The sequence below is a fragment of the Cupressus sempervirens genome, chromosome 2 (assembly GCF_028749045.1).
Source record: "Cupressus sempervirens isolate cs-2001-9-10 chromosome 2, ASM2874904v1, whole genome shotgun sequence".
NCBI lineage: Eukaryota > Viridiplantae > Streptophyta > Pinopsida > Cupressales > Cupressaceae > Cupressus > Cupressus sempervirens.
The window spans coordinates 595,421,715-595,439,748 of record NC_143119.1 but is presented as its reverse complement, the minus strand read 5'-3'; the positions used below and the strand labels follow the sequence as shown (position 1 = coordinate 595,439,748).

General features: G+C 37.6%; 1 protein-coding gene across 1 annotated transcript in view; it reads left to right on the top strand.

Annotated features, from left to right (window-relative positions):
• The first annotated feature begins 1,474 nt into the window (after positions 1-1,474).
• Positions 1,475-18,034, top strand: part of LOC149574807 (tubulin-tyrosine ligase) — a 118,823-nt gene continuing 102,263 nt past the window's right edge. The window contains exon 1 of the mRNA XM_089814632.1: positions 1,475-1,890. Coding sequence (XP_089670758.1) covers positions 1,624-1,890 — 267 coding nt within the window. The 5' untranslated portion in view covers positions 1,475-1,623. The remainder of the gene's footprint in view (positions 1,891-18,034) is intronic.

Sequence of the window (18,034 nt, the reverse complement as noted above, 5' to 3'; positions counted from 1 at the left end):
CGTAGTCAATTCGGTATGTCAAGACTTAATAAGAATGTATGAGGTCAAGGGGAAATTGGATACTGAGACTCAAATGCATCGTACAACATACTCCTAAATTTACATGTGTTCTGTGTTTAGTACAAAAAAAAATCCGACTCCTCTCAGAAAACAAACTTACTGTACCAGTGTAAAAAATATCAGAGATTTGCAAAATGTTCACAAATAGCCCAAAATCATTACTCAGTCACCTAATAAGAATTCCTACCTCACAATAACTGGCGTGCCTGCCACAGTGAAGAGGGAGCAGAAATGGAAATCACCCAAAAGTTTTGGTCTCCAAAGATACCCTACAACATATCTGTTTCAGTCAGTAATGAAACAATCAATGGCGGACATGAACAAAACACAAAATGGAAGAATGAAAAGTATATGGTAAATTGAAAGATGAAAGACATACAAGTAAATGCATATAGAAGAAACCAAATCCATTGACTTAGATAGCATAGTATATATGAATGGAAATGCAAACCTCAGAAGCAAAACATGCTTACCTGAGAACAAAGAAAACCTATATAATGTCTCCTTTCTGGTTTTCATAACCATAAAATATGCTCAACCCTGTATTTGTAACCTGTGGCCACCGACATCCACAAACAACAATGAAAAATCACCCGTGAATTAAGGGATTTGAAGATTCACAAATTTACTCATTACATTGTTTGCTCAGAAAAATGAAGTCACATGTACCCAACTCCATCAATGCTGCGCTGCTTTGAAATTCAAAGCTTGAATACAAATGATCAGAGTTTTCAAAGTTGCGGATTTGCTGGCATTTTTGCAGTGCCTGCGCAGATTGAATTGACATTCCACAAATATGCAACGTCTTCAATTCCAAAAAAAACCTAACGTCTCGCCTTGAGTTAGGCTGTCCCCAATTTATGACCACTAGTGTGACACCCAGATGTACAGCTCTAAATAAAAGTGATCAACTAAACAATTAATGCTTTGACACAGGCACTACAAAACAACAGCTCTATTGTCAAAGTATTTTTTGATCGTACAGTATGATCAACACGGGTGACTTGAATCATGTGTTGAAATTAACGTTGAAGTCTTTTCATGCTTTTTAGTCACAATCTTTAGACTTACCTATTTACCTACTTTCTAAAACCTAAGCTAACAACCTTTGATTTTTTTTAAAAAACCTATAAAAAATTGATGCAAAATCCCACCACATTGACTGTTCACTGTACAATCATATGTAAAAAATGCTTTACAAATTGAAAAAAAAGTCAGAAAATGAAACAACAATATAAAAACATTCTTGAAAAAGTATTTGTGAAAAAATCAAATGACTTCATTGGCCAGCAACAAAAGGCAAAAAGAACATGGAGTGCCTACGGCAAGAACGAATAACAATTACCATGGAGCCGCCCCTCTACAAAAAATAGAGCCCAAGCCCCCTCTCATAGATCCCTGCCTTAGTGGTCCCACATTTGATGTGTTTTTCTGGCAAGTTCGAGACAGAAGGGTTTAGGGTATGGTAAATGACCAAACAAACAGGAAAAATGAAAACAGAAGGGTTGAAACTGATGACCAATTGGGGAAATTGCAGATAGAGCAGTCGAACAATTTCGCGGTATGGTGATTATCAAGGAGTTGAAAGATTTCGTGGATGTCCATGGAGTGCTGTTGGCCGCTTCTGGTGTTCCTGCTGTACTTTATCAGCAGTTATTTGAAAAACTCAGTAGCGAGACATTCGACGGTGGCAGCTTTTTTCAGATTGAGCTGTGCGAAAATGGCAAGCAGAAACGCCTGGTGCTATCGTGCGACACTTTGCTCAAGGATTCCCAGATCTTTCTTGTTGATCATGCTTGGTCATTCCGCCTTCCCGACGCTCGCAATCAGGTTAGAGTTACCACTGAGCTTAAAAAGCTCCGAGATTGTATGCAAAACACGATAGCGGCTGTATGATTGTGAAGTGTTACCCTCGATGTTCTAATGTGAAAAATAACCCTTTGGCTTTGATAATTTACCAATCTCATCCGGACACAATGCTTTTTGGTTGCCATTGAATGTAGCTAGATACATCGAAAATGAAAAAAATGAAGCGTGGACTGTGTAATGGGTTTTTAGGATTTTTAAGCCTTCTTAGAAGCAACATCGCTATAGACGAGGTTGTTTCGAAGAAAGCGAGCCACACCTCAAAGGAAAACGAGCCACACCTCAAACGATAGTAAGGCCGGCAGCTTCGGTGGTGAGCAGACTTTTGCCGGGCTACTTATGGAGAAATCACAGGATGGAATCGTAGCTGGTCCATGGAAGATAGTAGCATTCAGAGCTCGTTTCGGTCGAATTAAAATTCAGCGTTCATATTAGAAAGGAAGTTGAGGGCAAATTTGTCTTGGTAATGACTAAGTTGGATCACTTGACCAAGATGGAAAGTCCGTGTTAGAATGGTGCGAGTTGAAGAAAGTTGAAATATAATCTAGTCTCTTGCTTATGAACATGCAGCTAGAACGATCAAAATCCTATCTTTGGAGGGAGGCCTTTCAAGAAGATATTGGTTTGGAGCATGAAAGTCACTCCAAGAATATGTGGAGTTACGAAAATCCATAAACAGGGTGTTGACATAACTGATTGTTTAGCCACTAAACTTGTTTGCTTTCGTTACAGGAAAACTTAATGCACTGGTGGGCCGTATTTCTTTGATTTTGGACAGTTAATTTGCTGAGTATGCTGACGATAAAAAATTAGAAAGTTCGAAGTGGGCAACATTTGAGGGAGCTTTGATGTCCTACTTAATATCCTTATTAACGAGGGGTTTAGAAGTGGGCAACGTTTTAGGGAGCTTTGATGTCCTACTTAGTATCCCTATTAACGAGGGGTTAATATGATTAGAAAAAGTGCATTCCATGGGACTACTCTTCTAGTAAAATCTGCAGGAGATTCACTTTCATGTTCCGGGGTTTTTTTAAGCAAACAAAAGGCTCTGCAACGTGTTCACCTCTCTCCGCTTGACCAGCCTACCATATGATGGAGCACCTGAAGAAGATGCCACTTTTGCTCCCGGCTAGAACAAAACAGTGGAAGAGGTATACATGTACCATGCTTATTTAAGCCGCCACACTGTAAAGTGGAGTTTGAGAGGTTTGATATGTACCTTGATACCATTTATGATGCTGTTAAGTTACAGCGCAATGTTGTTAAGCTATGCCCATCTTTTTGATCCAATTCTCTTATAACTTGTACAACAGATCTGGATAGTGGAGGTCGTTTAATTTTCTTCGGTGTCCTTAAAATAAAGGTATTTGATTTCCTGTTGTTATAGGACTACAGGAAATGCACAGATAAATATATTACTATGAACCTACAGATCTATTCTCATCGCCATTGACACAAAAGGGGTGATTCTCAGGACTCTGGTTACTAGATTTCTTAGGATTTTAGATGAGGAAACTAGCAGCAAGAGCGAAGGTGCTTGAGAATGGTCTTCAAGAAGAAAAACTACAATGGTAAGTAGGTGGGAGAGGATTTTCACACGCCATGTGTTTCTTGAGGAAAATAATTGAGATACGAGGATCCTTACAGACCAACCCCATGTGCCTCTCCCATATGTTGACAAGATTTTGAGCAAGATTTGCAGAATTCTAAAATGCAAGAACATTAAGACTACTCTCCTTGTGCAAAGCAACTCAAAGAATGTGATGCAGTACAAGGTAGGACAATTCTCAATGGAGATGTCCTAGCCCCCAACAATTAACCACACAATGGAAACGCAACACAAGATACAAGATCTGATACCAAACTCAACTCTTTATTCATAAAACAACTGATTACATGCAATGTGTCGGTCGGTAAGGCCTTTTGGGTTGTGGCCAAATACATAAGCAAATACAACAACTGCTTTGCAAGATCCCGCAAGAGTTGAACCCTAGCTAGCCTAGATCTGCAATTTGGTAGAAAACCCCAAGAAGAATTAAACTTGTGCTCGCAAGCCACCATGCAACCTTCTTATTTTTCCAAGCCGCAGCTACTAGCTTTGCTAACAAACTTCGCTCTTCTTAGCTACTCCTCTCTAGCTGACTTACACCATGCTAGATCCCATGCCAAATGAATAATGATTTCAGATTCCACAAGACCCTCTACTTATACTAGACCAAGCCACAAGTCAACCAAGCCACAAGTCGGCCTAGCATAAAAGACATTAAATAAACACTCTCATTAAATACACCTTCAAGCCACAAGTCGGCTTGGCAGTAAACATTAAATACATGAAATAAGGAACTTTCCACTAACCTTTAAAATGCCACCTTGGTAAATGAAATGCCTTTTTCCCTTTTTTTCTCCATTATTATTTTTCTCTCTAATTTTTGTCACTTTCTCTCTCCTCCACAATTTTTGTAAATTTTTTTAATAATAAATTTAAATTATGCCCCCCTTTATTTGTGATGCAAGATGCTCCTGCAGCAGAAGGACCTCAAGATTCCAAGATCATTTGGAATGGAAGTTGAGATGTTAGATCAATTCCATTGAATTGCATGTGTGGGAGACATATGAATTAGGAAGATCTGTTGAAATGAACATTGAAGAGGATAGTGCAGATATATGTATCAACAAGGTAGATAAGTGAGCATTTGCAGGAGCACTCAGATGGGACTAAACACCATTTTTGCTTTAAAAAGGCTGAAATTGATGCTAAGAAGGATCATTCTACAGACATCAGTTGAAGGCGGCAATAAATACCTGTAAAAAATTAACTAGATGAGTAAGATGAGAGTAAGCTCTATTGTAGCATATTTGCAACAAAAGGCAAGCACAATTTTTTCAAAAATAAGAATATGGGAACACCTTCACACAGATTTGGATTGCCTTCACTTTTGTGAGTCCTAAGTGGGACATAAATCTTACCATGAACATGCACTAGTTATATAAAATTGCATTATTACAGAAACTTAAGGGTGTTATGCCCTTATTTCTATCCAAATGAGCAGCTGCTCACATAGGCTACCAACACAATTACACTTAGTGGATGCATTGGATGTACTAGTAGTAACTTTTCATACAGGCCATGTAGATAAATGCATTGTGAGTTACCTTGTCTGTATAACTTATCTACCATGTTAACCCTAGTTTCCACCATGGGAATAGTAGGGTACAAGAGGAAACGTTTCAGGAATGGGGATGGGGGGAGCCATTTTTTGGAGATGACAAGGGGACAATTATAAATGAAAGTAAAATTTAAAACATATGGAAAATTTCAATTATTCAAATGATAGCATTGTGTAATGTCCCTTGCTTGGGTGCCTTGGAATATTGGGGCAATACCTTCAACTTCTCTAACTTATTGTATCTAAATTGTGCAGTTGAACTAAATAGTGGAGATTAGACTCTACAACATTTGCTATTTTAGACTCAGTTCACAATATCCATGCAATATGATATGGATATCAATATGTCAAATTAATATGTTTATATGGAATATACTACAAATATTTAATATTATAGGAGTGGTATAATGCTGTATGGTGAAGATTGTCTTTGGATTAACAATGTCGACTATATAAATCCTATATCCATAATGTTGCAGACTGTATGTGCAAGATATAATAGATATTGATATCTACTTATACAGGGGTCAAGTATATTATGTCAAACTTATAGTAGGTCTTTGAGTATATGGATCTAAATGTTAGACTTCATTTTTTTTTGCCTCCAAAGAAGTATCCAAATCTAACCTATTATATTTATGATCTGTTGATGTGAGTTTTATTCCATTATAACATGCAGAATCAAATACTCAAATTTTCAGAGTGAAACATTAAACATTCAATTCTGTCTTGATATAGGGCCATCTCTCATGCTAAGCTTGCAAATTAAGATCATGAAATGACTTAAAGGTTCCTTCTATCGTGGATAATTGCTCAGTGAAATGATGTCATTTGCTGGTAATCTCTGTTAGCGGATTTAATATGTAAATATGGAATATGCTATGGATATGTTAATCCTCATAGGGTGGTATAATGCTATGTGGTTAACCCTATATCCATAATATTGCACTATGTGCAAGATATAATAGATATTGATATCTAATTACAGAGGGGTCAATTTAATTATCACAAACTATAATTTAAGTCTTTGAGTATATGGATATAAGTGTTTGACTTTATTATTTTGCCTCTGAAGAAATATCCAAATCCAATCTATTATATTTATGACCAATTGATGTGAGTTTTATTCCACTACAACATGTAGAATCAAATGTTTGATGTTTCAGAGTGACACATCAAACTTTGAATCCTCTCTTGATATAAGGTCATCTCTCATTCTAAGCTTGCAAATTAAGATCATGAAATGACATCAGGTTCCTTCTACCATAGATTATCCCTCAGTGAAATGATGTGATTTGTTGGTAATTAGTTAGGGGCTTTGGATATTGACAATTTGCACTTCAAAAGATTTGGCTTCAGAATGTGCAATGAAAATACATTTTTTGATCATCCAACTTTCAGTTCAACTTAAACTTAAAGCTAACTTCGACTACTTCTACTCCTAATTATGAATGCAAGAAATCATGGATGACTTGGACTCTACTAGACGTAGCTTAATTAGTGCAAGCATCTAAGGAATACTCTAATGGTTTTCATATCAATATCTCCTCTTCAATCCCATCAAATAGATGCAAACTAAAGATTGAATGTCAATTGAAGTTAAGTGCTTCTGATCGTTGGCTAACCACACAAGGCACACTTACAATCAACAAGAGGCTGGTGGCCAGGATTTGTTTGAGGCAAGCAAGCCAACATCCACAATTACTTTAATTAACTAAACTACTTCAACGTGAAACAAGATCTATCTCAAGTGGAAGATTGAGGAAACCATGCAACACTTCAAAGCAACATTATGTAATTCACCATGAAATCCAACAGTGATTTATCAATCACTTTGATAACATCATAAGAAATATTTGATCAAGTCTCTCCCTTATCTAATCTATTCTAACCTAACCTTCTACTATCTCCATCCTTCTATTTTCTCTACGGCTAACTGTTACAAAAGGAGAAGACCTAGGCCTTCTATAGATGTTCAATTACATTGAATGGTCAAGGTTGATTCAAGATCAAAAGCCAAGATTTAGCCCTACAAACCCTAACTAGGGTCTTCATATTGTCAACCAATTACACGAGGGCACCAGTTCATGGGCCAATAAGAAAATTACAAGGCCCTTGGTAGCCAATGAGAAAGTTGTAAACTTGGCATAATTGTGATGGATTGTGCTTGAAATTGGAAATTTCTGATTAGAGAAGACAACTAGGTGCAACCCCATAATCTTTATAAAATATCTCTTGATACTCAACATTTCTAACTTTGATTAACTCTTCTAAAAATATCAACTTCATGTGAATGATTCTGATGGCTCATATTCAAGAATTGCTTCATCTTTCAGGTCCTCTTCATCTTCTGTTTTTTTTCTCATGTCTTGACTTGAATTTTTACTTGTGAACTTGATGTATTTTCCGATTATTCTTAAACATGTCATCATGTGATTGGATTTGTCCTTTTGATAGCCTTGATGTTGGATCTTCCTCTCATTTGGAAGTCATCAATCATTCTTCTTGCAGCTCATTTGGAGTTCTTGAGTGTGACCTCAAAGCATTCCACTCACAGCCATCCAACTCCTCCAAAATTCACCTTGCAAAACAAAGGGAGGAAAATGCGTTAAAAATTATGAAACGACAAGAAGAAACAAAATGAAGACAAAAACTTAGAGTTTTCATGAAACAAAATTTCTTCTAGATTCCACTTTTCTCTAATTGCAATTTGAATTTTCTCTTCTTTGCAAATTTCCCGAAGTCTCAATCTTTTTGACAAAATGATCTCTTTGTTGCAATCTAAAATGAAGTTTATTAAAACCTAGATTTTGAGTGAGTCTTGGGCTGCAATAATATACCGAGATTTCACTTTTATCCCCCACCTCATCTTAGGTTCCATTATTCTAGGTTAAAATTGTCCTCTTTTATCGATGATATGCCACTCTATGAAACAACTTGTTGCTAATTTGAAGGGAAATTGATGCTTGATTTGCAAAGATAAATTGTTTAGAGTTGCTGTTAAAATGAATCTCTCCCACTCCTTTATATATGCGATGACCATTTGAAGAGGCAAGAGTCCCAATTAAGGCCATCTTGGCATGTTGACAACCATTGGAAAAAGAACATTTTAATTAAGCTGCCTTGCCTGAGGTCGACTTAGGCCAAGAAGGCTATTGGTTTTAAATTTTTGATTATTTTTCCCCAATAAAATCATTGTTTTAAGTGTGCCTAGCCAAGTTCTCTTAGGGTTGGAATTTGATTTGTTTGAGGATAAATGGATCCTTTGAGCACCACCCTTAGAGGATTTGTCCTCTTATACCTTGATTTTTTGACACTTAACTTGGCATCCAAAATTTGCTCAAGCACTCCCAATCACCCGTTTACTTAATTGCCATGTATTTTGGGAACAAATGGGTTGTATTTCAAGCTTTGGATTCGAGGGGAAATCTAGCTTGCCTTATTAGTACATTGTTCATATTGTTTGACCCTTTGCAAATTGTAAGGGGGTTGAACTCGGTTATCTTTGTGATTCTCAAGTGCAACTTCTGTTTACATTGATAGGTAGAGATAAAGGGGGATTTAGGATTATCAATCATGGGAAGGCAACAAAACCCATGGCTTTCCTAAGACTCTTTATCACGTACTCATCATTGCCCCTTCTACCTTATGCGAATTTGGTTATCAACTCAAAACTCGAAGGTGAAATTTAATGCTGGTCGAAGATTTTATTTACTCACTAGGCAGAATTTGACATTATGAGAAGATTGTGGGTTGCGGGATCCTCATAATGATTTCAAACTGTGTTGAAGTAATGGTATTTGAATCCCATCGATATTTAATTTGTGGCCTGTTGAGTTGAATCTGATTTCCATTACCATGGCCCTTGTCGCTGAACTTGGGGTTGTATACATTAAAATTGTAGCCTTTCCTCCATTGTAAACATGGCCTTTGAATTGAAAAATGTGGTTTTGTCTCATATGTTAGATTGATAGCCTTGCATTTGCAATCACTTGAAATGATGTTCATTGTTCATTGTTGGATTTAAAATTAGAGCCCCTCATAAAATCACTCTTCCTTGATTTGAATCGCAAGTCTTCATCATTCAATAAAATCTCTGGCCACCCACATTTATTTAAAATTGTATCCTTTGGTATTAAAAAAAAGTGATTCATTGGTCATTCAAATAACACCATTCTTAGATGTTATCATTGTATTAAATGCATGGTTTCGATTGATATTCAATATTTTTTAGTCAGATTGGGTTTGTGTGAGACCCTATCTATTTGAGTTGAATTGCGTTGATTTGAGATTGGTTCAATTTATGATTTCAATCCATCATTTAAAAAAAAATGATATCAATCATTTAACTAAAGTGGCCTCTCTCTTATTGGTATTTTTTTCCTTACTCCAGTAAACTAGATTTTTCCACTTTAGTTGTTTACTGTGCGCTTTGAAGGAGTCAACTACGTGTCCGTTCTTACAGCTATAAGGTGGAATTTCAACAAGATGTGGATAAAATCTTGGGTAAGGGGTGGATTTTGCCTCTACGCAAGAATTTGCATATTTTTACTCTAATAAATTTTGCTCACCTTACTCCCAACCTACCATTAAACATTAAGACCTAGGTCCTTTTAGCATGCATCACATCGCATGTTTGGAATGTATGACTTAGAGAGGGTAGAAAGTAAAAGGGACCAGGGATAATGAATTTTGGGAGGAAGGCATATTTTGCCTTGCCTCTAGAATTTTGCCTCGTGTTCTTGATGCCAACATACTTAGCCATTCTACCTCCCTTCAACCCTTAAACTTAGGTGCAAATTTGAAAGGTGATTGTATATTGATTGAAATCCTCACGACTAAAGTTCAAGCATTCATTCTCACTTATTCTCAAAGACCTAACTTCTACACTGTCAAATTTTGTAGATTTCTCAAGTTTACCCCAAGAAGGCCCTTTGCATTTCAAACCTCTGCCTGTTTCCCTATTACCTAGACCTACTAATGAAAAGAGGGGCTCCCCATTTGCAATTTGATGATGGTAAAAACCTCACAACATCTAGCATCCACTTCAAGAAATGTACATGATAATTCTAAGGATAAAACTTGTTTGGAACCAAGAAACTTTGATCAATTCCATTTTCACCTATCAAACAACTAAGAAATATGCTCAAAATGGAAGAACCGCAAACTGAACTAAGACCCTTCATCCTGCATTATCCACGTGCGTGCAAGTGTATCCATTCCTCATGTAACAAGAACTTGGAAAGCTTCTTAGATCCATTGGACTTAACTATTTTAATATATTTACTCCAAAAGCATCCTAGATAGAGGCTTGTTGCCAGGCATGCATCCATAACTCCAACGAGGTTATTGCTACGGTTCACCATGAGCATTTCTCTACCTTCAGTGATTTTATTGAGTAGCACCAATAGAGATATTCACCCACCCAGAGCCAAATTTCCTCATTTTTCATTTTTCTCTTTTCTTTTCTCTTAAATCTTTTGTCTTAGATTACAAGTAGTGAAGTTTGTAAAGGGTTTGGAAAACCATAGTGGCATTGAGGCTGGTGTATCATTTTCACTAATTCCACCTTCACCTTCCTAAGAACTCAAAGCTATTAATTGTGAGCAAATGTTGTAGTCGAAACACTTAATTACTCAAAACACAACTTCGACTCCATCCAAATTTAGGACTAATACTTTTCGAAGGATAAGGCTATTAGGATTAACCTCCAATTCAAAGAAACCTATATCCAAAAAACAAACCAAAGAAATCTACTGGGAGAACACTAGAGTGTGTTGTATAACCCTTACCTTCCTCACAAATTAGGATTCCTCTAAACTAAACCAAACCAAACTAAAGAAAACGAAACAACTAAATCAAATAACCAATTGGATAAAACGACTCAAGGCAAACCTACAAATTGACTCCCTAAAGAAAACTAAACAACTAAGCAATGTAGGAGCATCTTGCGTGGAGGGGCAATCTTGCATCACCCAAAAAATATTGTTTGGTTTGCCACTTAGGGCTATCTTAGTGCACAAATACTATTTCGAGAAACTTACTATTTTTAGTAAGTTGTTTGTTGGAGCTCAGAATCTCCAATTTCTTCCTTAGAAGTTCACTTTGGTTATATTAGCCTATCGGTAAAGTTTCATTGCAATATCAAGTCTGGTTTAGAAAATGAAAATTTTCGGTTTTGGTAGAAGAGTAAAAAAACTTTGAACTCAATTTTGAAGGCTTTGGAGTCTTTAAGAGGGGATCAAACCTTGAATGCTTGATGCTTCGCAAAATATGCAATGTAGAGTACTTCCTTCTATTTTGAAAATGGGGTTATAATAGTCAATTGGGTCAACAGGGGAAGGGTTATGGCCTTCGGAAGTTGTGCTACTTGGGATGGGAAAATAAAAATCCTTCAAAAACTCATTTGAGTTTTGAAAGTTGTTTGGGGCCTTTTCCAAGGTAATAAAATATAAATAATAATATCTTAGAGATGGTCTACCTCAAAGTTTAGGGTTTGAATTTCTAGAACCTTCTTGTGTGGTTAAAATTTCCTCATATAATGAAGGCCTTACGGTTATCTAAGGCAGTTTTGAGGATGTACATGGTGGGTTTGCCTTGCAGAATATTGTAATGAAAATGCCCATGTCGCTGTGCATGTTATATTTCTGAATATTGTAATTCCATTTCATTGGAGATAATAGAAAGCAAGTTTCTTGTTCGTGCAATTTGTTGTTATTTCTCTATTCTATTGTGTGTTTGATTGATAAAGGGAGTACCCTTCATCACTGATCCTTCCACAAACATCTCAAGTTAACTGACTCAAGGAAAATTAATCTCTTGGCTCCTAAGACACCTAAGCTAAATACATAAAGGAAACCTACTCTAACCCTCTTGAACCAAGTAGTTCAAGACAAACCTACTCTAACTATGCACAAGACTTTAACAGGACGAACTTGAAAGAGTTATATACATGCTTGACCAAATATGGTTTCTTAAATTTTTAAAGAGCAACAAAGCTTAGGTGATGGTTCTCCCTCTAGAAAACTTATCCTTGTACCTTTGAAAAATTTGCTACCCCATTTTCAAATTCAAGGAAATCATCGTGTAAAATCAACAACTGGGGCAATTCATTTGGTCCATGGTCAGTCCACAAAAAACTATCTTCATATTTAGATTCCCATGGTAACTGTTATTTCGCCATTTTTAGTAGGTTCCTACAGTTGGCCAGGTCAGTTCACCAGCGCGACCCTCATGAGCTGACGTTAGGATTTGAGGGTCTTAGTTGTGTGGTTATAAGCTTTGCAACAGCCTATGGTGTGTTTTGGCTCCGTTTGAGGGACTTACTATTTATAGTAAGTCAATCTGTTGGTTCCGATGAGCTGAGTTGAGTCAGAGGAGTTGGAGGATGCTCTCAATATTTATTTTGGGCTCCAAGAATCTTATAGGGAGCGTCTATTTATAGTAAGTCATTCCATCAGATTCATTCATCATCAAGATCACTTTGGTGTTGTTAGATTTCGATTCGGATGCTTCTTCAGTTGTTTTCACAAGACAGGTGAATTATTATTATTCATCTAAATAAGCTGAGGTTGCTATTTTTGTTAGTGTTGTTGGTTGGTCACCTTAGTATCATAGCTCGTTGGACCCAGGACGGAAAGTTTTAAATCATAGGAACAAGAAACAGTGGCCTTAAATGTTAGAATTTGAAGTTATGGTGGAAAGGGTCATTTTCGGAGCCAAAAGCAATTAATAAATTAGTTTATAATGTCACTTCATTATGTTTTAATGTTATGTGTGGGAATCTTCTTAAGTTGATTTGGGAAACTTTGTGCCATTTGAAGATTATAAATATGAGCCCATTTGATGAGTAAAGCATTCGATTGATTATTTTCTTTTGTTGGTTGCGAAGAGTTTCTAAGTTTGCTGATTTCTTTGCCCTTGCTGAAGTATGAGGGTTTGGAATTAAGAAGTGCCTTGTAATTCACAACTGAGGTATTGTGAATTAATTTTAAGAATTGTCTCAATTAAAGTATAGTATTTCCCGACTGTTATGTACTGTACTTGGGAATTTCATTGTGGTTAGAGAACTTGTGATTTGGAACACCATTATTGTCTACTGTTTGGCGTGGTTAAAGAGGAATGGACTGTGACTGTCATCCCTGTATTTGGCAGCGATTTCAGACTTTGTGGAAGGCTGCAATCAGTTATTGGAGGGTAGCAATCAGGTTTTATATCACTTGCGATTATAAGCAAGGAGTATGTATTTGTGAACCTGCGAGTAAATTGGATTATTTCTTGAGAGCTGCAATCCATATTTCATCTATTGGAAGTCAATTTTCAGCTGGTTGTGAATTCAAAGCATTATTTATTGAGTGATAATAATTTGTCTGCCAAACATTTGACAAATATCAAACTGTTGATTAGCAAAAGCAAATTGATGTTTGTTAAGGATAGCCTATTGAGGGTTTTTATAGTGGTATCAGAGCGGTTTCCTGCCAACTTGCAGGAATTGGGCTTAGTTTTTATTTGTTCGGTGCTAACTTTGAAGATTTTCAGATTTGATTACTAGAGTGACCAGCACTTTAATTTCTCTAGCTATGGACAAACATAGGACTGACAGTTCTAGAAATCGATGGAGTAATGAGGAAGTTAGCATAAAAATGAATGCCTTGCAAGAGAGTTTGGAGAAACTCAAGCTTCATCAACAGAGGTTGGCCAAGAGCTTGTAGGATCCAACGACAGTTGAGAGCGCAACAAGGTATATGGTTTCTGCCTTTAGAAGGTCGACATCGAGGTTGCAAAGAAGGAAGCTTGAGTTTTCCTCGACAGGTGTCCATGATGCTGATGTTCCTTCATTTAGTACGACACCTGCTAGTCTTTTCAGCAATATTGATGATGGACTAGCATTGCAGGGATATGTGGATGTGCCCGTGATGGATAGAAGCGCCGAGCTTCAGCAAGTTGAGGCTCCCAAGGTAGCTGCTATGGTTAGTTGAGAGGCAGTTGATGATGTAGTTGCCACTAGCTTTTCAAACTCATTGGAGGAGGGAGTTCTTATTGGCGACTTATATTTCAGCTACTGTAGTGTTGCTCCAGTACAGGAAGCAGTTGCTTCCTTAGGTGGGATCGAGGCACGTATGGAGTCCCCCAACTATGATGTTGATGATATAGGTGTAACAACGAAGTCGAGAGATGTGGATGCAGTTGGTATGGACACATCTGATGATGCTATGAGTTGCACCGAGTATGATATCCCTTATCAGATATTGGGTGATGACTTCGAGGAGGTTTTTGATGAGTCCTAGGATTGATGTGTACATGATCTTACATTTGAGGTGGAAGCTGAGACATGCGAGGAGATTGATATTGCGAGGGCTTCTATTTCTTCGGATGAGGAGTTGTGCGAGGATGATGGCACACGTATGAGTGATCTTGTGGTGGGCAGTTTTGATTCAGTTTCCTATCACAGTGTAGTTAGTGAGACAGAAAGATTGCATAGTAGTCAGGGGTTACAAAGACATCATGTGACCAATTAGTTGAAGGTGAGTGATAATGACATTTCTTTAGCTCTTGGGCATCATGATGCTGTCCGTCGGATGCTAGCTACATCTAGTTGGGGTGCTCCTATGTTTGATGAGTGGGGTGATACTACTCTTTCTCTAGCAGAGGTTCATGTGCTTTGAGAGGCTGACAAGATCTTGAAGCATGATTACTTGCAGCTAGTTGCTGACCGGAATTACCTTCTGGAGTGGGGTAGCACCTGTCATGAGACATTGTTAGAGAAAGAGGACGAAGTGGTGGAGTTCACCCAAGAGCTTGAGGTGAGTGTGGACTCTCTTCAGTGTATTCAGTTGGCTCTTTAGGAGTCACAATCACGATTGGATGAGGTGACCATGGAGTTGGAGCATGTTCAGACCACACCAACCCCAGATCCAGTTTAGTTGCATATTGTGGTTGGTGGGGAGTTTGCTTCTACAGTTGAGATTGATGGACGTGATGATGTGGCCAACACATCCGTCCTGGATATAGGTGCAGTAGAGATGAGAGTATCAGGGGAGTTGGGTTCTCATGTTGATTTGCTTCCTTCTATTGGAAGCGGATCTATTTCTTCATCTCATACAACTGATAGCATTGGATAGTTGGCAATGTCGCATTTTCAGAGGGATCAGTTGTGGGTCGCAGGTGAATGCTTCCACATATAATTTCTACTACATAGAGTCCAAATGGAGAGTTTGGATGTGAGGGAGGATTCATATAGAGTGTCTGAGGGTAGTCTCATCCGAGGCTCTCATGCTATTCAGAGGTTGGTGGGAAAGATTGTAGAGACTCTATTTGTTATGCTTCCCAATAGGGATTTTGAGGTTGGGTTTGCTAAGAAGGTTGCCCAAGATCTTGCTTGACCAGTAGTTCGAAGTCAGAGATTGGAGCCATCTTCTGATTCTCAGTTTGATGATGATGAGCCCTTGACAGAGATTGAGAGTTTTTATTGGCATTACATTGTGAGGAGTGCTCATTATTTTTCTTTTGACCCACAGGTAGAGGACTTGATTTCACATCGGTGTGGGTTGGCTCCAGTTTCATACCATCCATAACGGGATGGGTTAGCATCATCTTTTGTAGATGGGATTGATAGTTGCTTGCAGTAACTATACACCCTGGACATTTTGGCCGAGGTTGGAGTTGGTATTAGTGATTCAGGTACCTATGGTTGTTATCATCTCCATAGTGCAGTTGGGTGTGATTATCAGTTTAATGGGAACTTAGGTGTGGATAGAGTTGGTATTTCAGTTGCATTGAGTTCTGATGAGTTGTTGCCTTTATCATCCCCTCAAGTCAGTTTTTAAATGATTCTAATGTTGATGTCCGTTATTTGGGTGTTGGTGCTACAGGAGTTGTTTGTACATAGCAGGGATAGTACACAGTTCTACCTTTAGGATCTAGGTGGATTGTGATGTCCATTTTGCTCTAGGATTGCTTGAGGACAAGCAATCTTAGGGAGGGAGGATTGTAATGTCCCCATTTTTAGCAGGTTCCTGCAGTTGGCCAGGTCAATTCACCATCATGACCCTTGTGAGCTGATAGTAGGATTTGAGGCTCTTAGTTGTGTGGTTACAAGCTTTTTAGCAGCCTATGGTGTGTTTTGGCTCCGTTTGAGGGACTTGCTATTTATAGTAAGTCAATTTGTTGGTTTCAATGAGCTGAGTTGAGTTAGAGGAGTTGGAGGATGCTCTCAGTTTTTATTTCGGGCTTTTGGTTTGGGATCCAAGAATCTTGGAGGGAGTGTCTAATTATAGCAAGTCATCCCGTCAGGTTCATTCATCATCTTTCATCATCAGAATCATTTTGGTGTGTCAGATTTTGATTCTAATACTTCTTCAGTTGTTTTCACAAGTGGGTGATATATTATTATTATTGAGCTAAATGCGCTGAGGTTGCTATTTTTGTTAGTGTTTTTGGTTGGTCACCTTAGTATCATAGCTTGTTGGAACTGGGACAAAAAGTTTTAAATCATGAGAACAAGAAACAATGGCTTTACATGTCAGAATTTGAAGTTATGGTAGAAAGGGTCATTTTCGGAGCCAAAAGCAATTAATAAATTAGTTTATAATGGCACTTTATTATGTTTTAATGTTGTGTGTGGGAAGCTTCTTAAGTGAAGTTCATTTGGGAAACTTTGTGCTATTTGGAGATTATAAATACGAGCCCATTTGATGAGTAAAGCATCCGATTGATTATTTTCTTTTGTTGCCTGCGAAGAGTTTCTAAGTTTGCTGATTTCTTTGCCTTTGCTAAAGTATAAGGGTTTGGAATTAAGAAGTGTCTGGTAATTCACAGCTGAGGTATTGTGAATTAATTCTAAGAATTGTCTTAATTAAATTATAGTATTTCTTGATTGTTATGTACTGTACTTGGGAATTTTATTGTGGCTGGAGAATTTGTGATTTGGAATGCCATTATTGTCTATTGTTTGGTGTGTTTAAAGAGAAATGTAATATGGCTGTCATCCCTATATTTGGCAGCGATTTCAGACTTTGTGGAAGGCTGCAATCAATTATTGGAGGGCAGCAATCAGGTTTTAGAGCACTTGCAATTATAAGCAAGGAGCATGTATTTTTGAACTTGTGAGTAAATTGGATTATTTCTTGAGAGCTGCAATCCATATTTCATCTGTTGGAAGTCAATTTCCAGCTGGCTGTGAATTCAAAGCATTATTTATCGAGCGATAATAGTTTGCCTACCAAATGTTTGACAAAATATCAAACTATTGATTAGCAAAAGCAAATTGATGTTTGTTAAGGATATAGCCTATTGAGGGTTTTTACTGTAACTTGTGATTCCTTGTTTAGCTCGTCCACTTGACTGCCTTCTTCTCCAAGAATACTTGAAACCTTGTGCAACTCATCCTCGAGAATTTTCTTCTGTATCATGCGTGAAAGCACACTAAGGATTTCATCCTCTTCAAACTTGTGATGATCCTCTTGTAGTTCTTCAAGCATTTCCAGATTTTGATATTTGCTTCTTGTCATTCTCTTCCTTCAATGAAACCTATTGCCTCCCTAATTCTCTTCCCAATATCTTCCTCTTGTGAAGTGATGCATGAAAGTTCTACCTCTTGATCATCTTGCTCATTAGGCTCAACCATACCACCTTGTTGTAACTTATTTTCTTCCTCATCCTTTAGTTTCTAACTTGAGTGATAAGTACCCTCTTTATTTAGTGTTTGAGTTGAAAGCTAAGAGAAATCATTGCTACCTTCCGTCGATGCTTCCTCATACCAACCCATTCAAAACCTAATTAAGTCAATGTTATCTTGACATGATGGACAAATTGACTCTGAATGCAATAGGTCATGTAAACTACAACAACGTTGGCGCGAATTATTTCCTCCATGTCCGTTTCTTGTTTTTCGCTTGATATTTCTTTCGACTCAATGAACTCTGATTCTAATTTAACAAGAG